The following is a 9,033-nucleotide window of genomic DNA, read 5'->3' as shown; positions in this document are numbered from 1 at the left end:
GAAAGAGTGGCTGCGAATTGGATCTTCTGCTGCTAGGGAAACACTGCTCAGCATGATGAAGACGAGGATGAGATTGGTAAAGATGTGGTGATTGATGAGTCTGTGGCATCCCACTCGAATTCTGAAGAAGAGATAGAAAAACATACCACGTGTGCAAACAGAATTCAGTAGATGGCTAATATGCATGTTTTCTATTACTCTGCCAACAATGACAGAAGAGAGCAACCATCAGCAGCTAAAAGCAGTGCAAATGCTGAAGTTATTGCTCTGATTTCTAAAAATCTAAATAAATTTGAAATCCAATCCACCTGCAGTGAAGATGCACTTATCGGAGGAACCAGAGAGGAATCAGTGCACATACAGAGGTCAGTGTCAAAAGGACCAACACTAGATAAGGAATCATTTCAGATCCCTGGTTTGATTTGATTCTTACTAAAGCTGTCAAAAATACTCATATGGTGAGATGTGGCTTAGGCTGCAGATCTCATTGTGCTGCTTAGAGACTCAACCCAAATCAGAATCTCCCGTGAAGATTTTCTTACAGAATTATAGGACGAGTGGGCATTGAAGATTACAGCGCTGCTAAGTTTCAGCCATATAACATGAAGTGGAACTGTACATATGCTTAGAGTCACTGAGCCCGCGGTTATTACAAATGCTATTGAGCTCCTTGGTAGAGTAGGTCTGGGCTTAAACTGGCAAAAAGGAAGGATCAGGTTCATAACTGACACTGAAGTTGTCTAAATTCCACTGAATCAGAAGGTTCTTGAGGAAAATTTGTTCTCCTGTTATTAAGTAGATGATTTGAGTATAATGTATCATAGTTAAGATGGCCATTTTGGCCTGAGAATATGTAGCATTAATTGAGGCCAAAAACAATTTGACATTCAACAAATCTAATGTTTTTGCATTGAGCATATGCTTTCTTAAAATTACTAGTTTAAATGGCTCTTTCAATTTTTATTTTTTTTCTTTAATTCTGAAAAGCTTTAGACAACTCATGGAAGCCCAAAACATTTTATCTTGGTCGTCACACCATCTTCTAATCTTAATTGTGATAACCTCTACCACTGAGAAGACAGAATGCTCCCATGCCAAATAACTCTTAGTTCCCTTCTAAGACTGCCCATTAAATTCTTGTATTCTCATATAATATATGCATATAACAACTATGTTCAGTCTGTACAAACTGAATTTAGTTCACTTGTTAACTCCAATCCAACAATCAGTAAACGACTTTTATTGACTCCTGAAGCTTTCTTTCCTCATCAGTGTAGAACTTCAAGTGCTCTGGAGTTAGACTGAGTGGTGAAAGATTCTAATACCCCCCAAAATCCAGCTAGTATTGTTCTTGATTTTTGAAATAATTTGTCTTTATCTTCAGTGTTTGCTTGAATCTGGGAAAATACTGTTACCCCAAGAGGAATATATACGTCCTTTCTCCTTTTCTCTCTCATTTTCTCTTCTCCTTCCTCACCTCTATTGCTCCACAAAGGTTCCTAGGGTTACTAGGAATCCTCTCTCATGTAGAAGGATGCTCATTCTTACGTCACACCTTTTATATCGGTGACTAACATACTAAATAGCTAATATACATTAAAGGGTACTTTTCAAACATGTGCAGTGTTGACAAAACTATAGGTACAAAATGCTATTATCTTCAACAGTGGGAAGCAAATTAATGTATTTATAAAATTCTTTTAATTTACAAAGTCATTGAGAAAATTTTAGGAGAGAAGACATTTTTTCTGCTGTTGAAGATACTGGAGTTCTATTCCTAACCTCACTGGAAGGAGGCTTGTTCCTTCACTGCTAAACTGTGACAGACTAAACAAGGGTTTTTCAAAATCATATTTACGGGTTGGTGCTGCTGAAAATGAAGAAGGCACTCCCTTCAGGGATCGGTGTTATCTTCTCTTTCATATTTAGTTCAGATATTCTACGGGGACGTGGGCCTGCTGGTACCTCTGGCTCATCCTCCTCATCTTCTTCATCTTCACCTACTTTAATATAAAATAAAAACATTGAGCTTTTGTTCATAACAATATAAAAACATGTCTTGTATTAAAATATATATGGCTTATAGGAAATATATATTCATAGCACGGCTTTAAAAATCTATGAATCAGCATACAAAGATCCATATATGTCATAAGCTTATATACATGTTTATGAGCATATGTGGGTGAGTGCACAAGTGCTCTGAGTACACTAACGGACTTTATTGGCCCTGACCAGCCTCATCTGGGGTCTTCACTCACACTCCCTGAACATGGGCTCTGGAGCTCCACTCAAGCTCAGCCGCTCGTCAGTCCATGCCTGAGCTCTGCTGTAGGGGTCTTGAGCTCTGTGCACTGGTGAGCACCAAGTGCTCAAAAGGTAGGGCAGATTTCTGTAATAGGCATCCAAACAGTCAGACAGAACTGATTTTTAGGTTAGTAGGTTCATCGGACCGGAAGAAGCTAAGACAAAAGTGATTGAACATCATCAGCCCTGGAATGTCCTTTTTTTGCCAAACATTTCAGAAAAGTTTAGAATTTACTCTCAGGTCCAGATTATATTACCACAGCAGTCTTCAGGCTCACTGTATTTACTCTCACATGCTGTTTGTACAGTCTAGGAAGCTGCATGAAAAAACAACACCTAGTAGATTACAAGACCATTTATCCACTGATAACAGAGCACAACTTCATCAACTTCAAAGGAATTGATTCAGCGTTCAGCAAGAGCAAATTTGGGATATTTTAGCAAACGCATGTGTTTGTCTTCTGGCTGGTATTCACATACCTGGCACATCACAGGGTGGATAGGGATCTTTATCCTCATCCTCTCCTTCTCCATATTCAGCAATTGTCACCTGCATCAATGAAAGGGATGCACAAGAACAAAAACAAGTTGACATATAGCTTGGAGTATAAAGTTCAACAGAAAGCAAACAAAATAAGCCTCTGAAGAAAGGGAAGTGATTCTTATGCTTAGTCTGTGTTTTCTGAAACAGGGTAACTCTAAGAACAGAGGAGAGCTGACAGTTTAATACATATTTTTAAAATATTATTTTTCTGCAGTATCCACATTCTTCTGGCTGTGTAGATCACAATGAAAATATAACCAACACGCTTTGGTAAAAATTACCAAGAATGTTTGAACAGTCTACTAAGAGTCTATCATTCACTAATCTCTTCCATTGGATTTATCAGGCAAAATACCTACAGGGATTCTAAAATAATGTCAAATTTTTATAACATTAACTATTTCATGCTCCAATAGCTTCCCTTCTCATCATATCCTGAAGCCAAAAGGATTTTCTGGGTTAAGAGATTCTGTGAGGATGCAAAGCATCAGAACAAAGTTTCCTTTGCCTGGAAAAAAATGTAGGGATGATGGGTTCATAAAAGACATTGTACAATACACAGTAGTCTTAAAAAGTACTCCCTATCAAAATTAATAAAACTTTGTTATGGGACGACATAATTTTTACAATAAACACCTTACTATCCTTGGGCTTCTTTTGGTCACCTTCTGACTTCTCACTTTTTTTATTTTCCAGACTCTCTTTTCTACAAAACAAAACACCAACAATTACAAAGCATGCCAAAAGATTTTAAGTAAACTATGCCCATTCTATGAAAAGTTAAGGGAGCATACCTAAACCATATAGTAAAATATTTAAAATTATTTGCACAGCAGCAGGTGTCAGAGCAATAAAATCTATTGCATTTGAATGCAATGATTCATTTCAAAGGTTATAATTTTTAATATAATTCCAGAAGCTAATCCCTAAAAAATTCAATGCATGATCTTTACTCCTTTCTAGAGGGATAAACTGTGCCTTTGGACTCAAACAAACAACTTGCATTGACTTCAACAGGCCTGCACTGATTTCAAAGGAAGGTTTTCTTCTTGTCTATATAAGGCTTAGAGAACTGATTCCACAGGGGCTTGCGCACTGGCAACGACAAATACATTCTTGTTCTAATTGCATAATAAATCCTGACATTGCAAAGTTTAAATATCAGTTGGCTTATCATCATGTCCTTAATTCACTCCATTTTCCCAATTACTACCCAACTTTTATCTAAAATCATAATAAATGGGCCTTATTTTAATGTCTAGGTAAACTCATTTCTTTCCTGAGTCCAATAAATTTTGAAGATGGTAAAGACATTTCTATGAAGAAAATCATTATGAAATAATTCAGTACCCTCCTCCCTCCCTCTCCTGCTTATTCAACACACCCATGCTATTTTACCTTGCATTCTTTTTCCTTTCCTTTTCTTCAGCTTCTTCTTTCTGAGCTGTATTTAGACTTTCAGCATCTGCCAAGTTATCCACAGCAATGGCCAAGAAGACATTTAGCAAGATATCTATTTCAAATCACTTTAAGGACAGGATGCCTTACTGTACTTGTTTGGTTTATTATCAGCATAAACACTGACAATGTGAGAGAGATAAAACACATGTTCCCAACCTACAGCATAGAGATTCGTGGTGTTGGAGTGTAGTGCAAATAACACTCATTTAATGGACTAGGTTAATACAGGGTATAAAATGAGCAGAGATCCATTGGGGACACCGATTTTAAAACAGCAGAATACTTGATGTATTTTTAAATAAAGGAAATCCAACTGCTAGCCTGAGCAAGTTTCAAATACGAAGCACTGTCTATTAAAAGTGAAGATTGTTCAATTCATTTTTATAATGCACCATCTTCTGTGTCTACCACAATCTATACCAAATTTTGTACTTCAGTCAGTCAAGTACAAATACTCATACAAGCACAGAAAATATAGTATAGTATAGTACAGAAAATAGAATAGTTTTGCCCTTTCATCACCTCCTGACCTTTTAAGAACTTCTGAGAATGACGCTAGTTTCTGTTGCTGCATGGAGCCAAGGAAGTGTTCTCAGTACATTGAAGGCAGGGAAGGGGAATGCTTCAGTAGACTTAGTCCTTACTGACTCAACGTTTCTTCGTGCAGATTTCTCTCATCTGGTCCCAGCACTACACAGGGGATCACTGCCTCCACTGTCAATGTGTGTCAGAATTAACAGGGCCATAGCAAGCCTCAAAAAGATGAACGGGAAATTACTGCCATAGAGATTAGACTACATCCATGTACCAGAGGGAGAAATGTCAAATAGAGACAAGCAAGCAGAATAAGGCTGTTTTCCCACCAAACAAAGAAAAAAATCTCTGATTTCTGCTATTATGGTGGCTGGAGATGGACTCAAAGATCACTGGAGTCTCTTTCATTAGGGAACTGGTGTACAAAGAAAACTCTATATAAAGGACTCAGCTACATGTAGAAAGCACTGGCACATCCATTGGAATTTACCCCCTCCTCCTAGACAAATTTTGCACATGCCCCTGACACACAGCCCCATTTGGAGATGTTTCCAGTGACTGTAAAGGATACAGTTACCACAGATGAAGAGGATAATGAAATATATACAGACTATCATGCCTGATGATGATGGGCCACCATACGCCATTATGCCATCATACATAACAGCATTCCAGTCTTCACCTGTTAGAATCTGAGAAACAGATACATTATTAGTAATTCAACATCAAAAATAGCAACAGAGAAATACACTTCTTCTGACTACGATAAGGCTAATCTTCTGTATACATAAAGCAATACCATAATATTTTCATGCGTTGTTTTAAAAATTCCATTTAAATAAGCATCTCCTGAGAGCTTGGGTTTAACTCTACCAGCTTTTATTTTATGCTACGCACTTACATCACTGAACTTCAAAGGCGAATATAATGAAAGTAGAAACCTATAATTTTATTGATTTTGTCATGCAAAAGTAAGAGCCCTGATCTTCAGTAATGCCACATACGTAGAATGCCTGCAAATGTTGATCACTCTTGGAAATTGTTTGTGTATGTTTTAAGGTTCTCTCTTTTTTTTTTTTTTTTTTTTAAATAGTGGTCACAGATCTTTTCTAGTGTATGCCATTTGCTAGCCCTGAAAAGTGGTCTTCTCAATTTCAGTTTTAACGGAGACTGGCCACCTTGTCATAAATTATATGATACATGTACCACACACATAACACTACTGCTGTAGCTTTTGAAATGGTAACTATTTAAACCAAATGGAGTTCAGTGCTGTGGGAGAATTACACTATTTTGTTATTGGCTATTGTTTCACATAATTTCACAGAAATCTAAAAGGATTTTACAGATATCTGTTGATTAGTTAAGAGGATATTTTACAATGTGACAAGTCCACTTTTTCAGTACTACAACAAAAATTCTGAGTATTACAATGGAGGTTATAGGGGCATTATAATTCTAAGTAACTTCTTAAAAATTATCACTTCTATCCTGACAAAACATGCAATCCCGGTTCTCCTTCCAAGTAATTAAGTGTTTGTTCAAGAAAATTACATGCATGTCAATTTCTGAAATTCATTTTTGGAGAGCTAAATTTACAAAGCTGATTTTCCTAGTTGCTGAGCACCCAACAGACTGGCTGCTGCTGAGTGTACTCTGAAACTGAAGGAAGCCTCATCCCTTTGAAAATGAGGCAGCTTAAAATCTGAATAAAATCCAACTCAGCTGAGTTTGAAAGTACAGCCTTAATTTTTTTAAAGGGAAAATGTCAGGTCAAATGTGGGCACTTTTCCTCTTAAGGAAATTTCTCATTAAGATTTCCTTATGTTAAAATTACATGGAAAGGTTTTTTGCTTGCTCTGGGCAGCCACCAGGGGAAACTTCTGCCAAAGAGACAGGAAGTCTCCTTCAAGGGGAGTCTTGCAGGGTCAGCTTTAAACATTCACCTACAATGTCTGAAACCAAACATTGTGGTCATGTGCAAAGCTGAATGTGAAAACAGCTAGAAAGATGAAACCAATTAGCCTAATTTCAGTATGCAAATTGGGAAAAAGTTAAAAAAGGATCGTAAAATTGTGAAAATTAAGCTGTAAGTATGGCCCTATCTTTTCACAAGTAACAGACAAGTTGCTCTAAAATTTTAATAAAACTGACAGTGTCTCTTTAAAGAAATTCATACTTATTTTTATATTAATGTGACCCATGTGCAAATATGGACTCTTACAATGCTTCCCATTTTTTCCTGCTTGGGAATAGCTTGACTTTTATATAGCTAATGAAGTTCAAGAAAACAAATTTCACCAAAATAAAGACACCATTCCACCTCTTTTTCTAGCCATGTATTTGACAGACAAAGGAGATTTAATTTTGTGAAGTAGTATGACAGCTATGTTGCATAGATAGATCAAATAAGACATGAAACAAATGGTACAAATGGTGCAGTTACCAGAATACTGAATTTAATGAGCAGAATGCTACTTAAAGTAAATTGAATAAATAGTATTTGTGATTTTATTTTCAGGCAACATGATCACTTAAACAGTTTTGCTGATAATCAAAGGTAAAATGTTTCATACGGGATGAAAGAAAGTTACCTGGAATACAGTTAAAAGAGCTTGTGGAAAATTATCGAAGGTGCTCCGTTTTGTTTGAGTTTCATCAAAATTAAATTTGCCTCCAAACAGCTGCATTCCAAGCAACGAGAAGATTATGATGAAGAGGAAAAGCAGAAGCAACAGTGAAGCAATGGACTTCATTGAGTTTAACAAGGATGCTACCAAGTTGCTCAGGGATGCCCAGTGCCTACAAATTAAAATGCGTGTGTTAACACACACCAAAAAAACCCCAAACAAAACAGTAAAAGAGCAGTGCGTGATGAAGTATTACAAAAGAATTGCTGATCACCATTCAGCTATCCCTCAAGTTAGCAGTATTAGTCAATCTTACCTTGTTACTTTAAAAATACGCAGGAGACGAACACAGCGAAACACTGAAATTCCAAGGGGTGACATAATTTCCAGCTCCACCAAAATGGTTTCAACAATGCCACCACAGACAACGAAGCAATCAAAGCGGTTGAAAAGGGAAACAAAATAAGCCTGTAGGCCCAAGCTGTACATCTTTACTAACATTTCACAGGTGAATAAAGCCAGAAGAACTTTATTTGCGATATCTGGAACAAAATATTAAAAAAAAAAAAAATTCCTGAATTGTCTCATGGATTCCATTTTTAACATATTGGTACTATACTTTCTCTACTAGCTCACAGTCTTATGCTTAAGAAGGAAGCACTGGTTTTTCAAGTTGGACTGTATTTGATGCCTAAGTGGCAAAAGTTACACAAGGATGTAAAGCCTCCTGCCACCTGTAAACTATTCATTTTTCCAATCTGTTGTGCAGTTCATGGGCTGCTCAACTCGCAGCTTGTGTCCACACTGTAACTCAAGCAACACAGCCCACAGTATGTTCTGCTGTGCCAGTTACTATTTCCTTCATCATCTTTCAACTATGGTTTAATGATAAAAGTACAGTTGTTTACAATTTCATACTGTCAGTTTGCTGCTGGTATGCCATTAAGCTGTGTTACAGTCACGGAAATCAAACGCTTTCAGTCATTTCTTCATCTCCCTTTGGCTGGGCTGAATATCCTTCAGGACAGCTAACAACAACTAAATGGCAAAGTAGAAAAGTATGCACTGATAGAATGCAAGTATGCATAGTCAAAAACAGGACAAATAATTTTTGATTGTACCTTGGATCTGGGTGAGCCAGTCAGGTTGATTATAATGCTCTGATGAGATCGTTAATGTGTTCAGAAAGACCAAGACAATAACAAGCCAATAAAATGTGACAGATTTTACTGCAGCTCTACATTTTCTTCGATTAAATCGATTCCAACGACGCCAGCGTCGACTGAAAGTTCAAAAAAAAAAAAAAAGCAAATTTATTGTTATACAGAAAACACATACGAACTTAAGGAGGGTTTCTTCTGTGTAGAAAAAATAGTGCAAGTATTTATGTGTGAGCAGGTGTATTTTCATAGATATGTGCACAATATTTTGTAGTGTAAATAATTACCAGTTGCAGATTAGGAAGCACTAATTTGCTATTTTTTTTCAGATTTCATTACAGATGTAAATGTAAACCACAATTTTGAATGCATTGCATTTGAGCATTAACTGAGTTTT

At 36.7% G+C, this 9,033-nt stretch overlaps 1 protein-coding gene across 1 annotated transcript in view; it reads right to left on the bottom strand.

Moving 5' to 3' along the window:
- Nucleotides 1–9,033, bottom strand: part of CACNA1D (calcium channel, voltage-dependent, L type, alpha 1D subunit) — a gene marked incomplete at both ends in the record, with an annotated part of 98,580 nt that overhangs the window by 44,399 nt on the left and 45,148 nt on the right. Inside the window, 9 exons of the mRNA XM_010084543.1 lie at nt 1–121; nt 1,859–2,003; nt 2,788–2,857; nt 3,488–3,557; nt 4,250–4,364; nt 5,418–5,538; nt 7,441–7,648; nt 7,793–8,018; nt 8,598–8,758. The exon at nt 1–121 is cut by the window's left edge and continues 4 nt beyond it. Of these exons, the coding sequence (XP_010082845.1) occupies nt 1–121; nt 1,859–2,003; nt 2,788–2,857; nt 3,488–3,557; nt 4,250–4,364; nt 5,418–5,538; nt 7,441–7,648; nt 7,793–8,018; nt 8,598–8,758 (1,237 nt within the window). The remainder of the gene's footprint in view (nt 122–1,858; nt 2,004–2,787; nt 2,858–3,487; nt 3,558–4,249; nt 4,365–5,417; nt 5,539–7,440; nt 7,649–7,792; nt 8,019–8,597; nt 8,759–9,033) is intronic.

The sequence above is a fragment of the Pterocles gutturalis genome, unplaced genomic scaffold, assembly GCF_000699245.1.
Source record: "Pterocles gutturalis isolate BGI_N339 unplaced genomic scaffold, ASM69924v1 scaffold1280, whole genome shotgun sequence".
Taxonomy (NCBI): Eukaryota; Metazoa; Chordata; class Aves; order Pterocliformes; family Pteroclidae; genus Pterocles; species Pterocles gutturalis.
The sequence above is the reverse complement of the archived record's forward strand: the minus strand, read 5'-3'. Positions and strand labels throughout refer to the sequence as shown.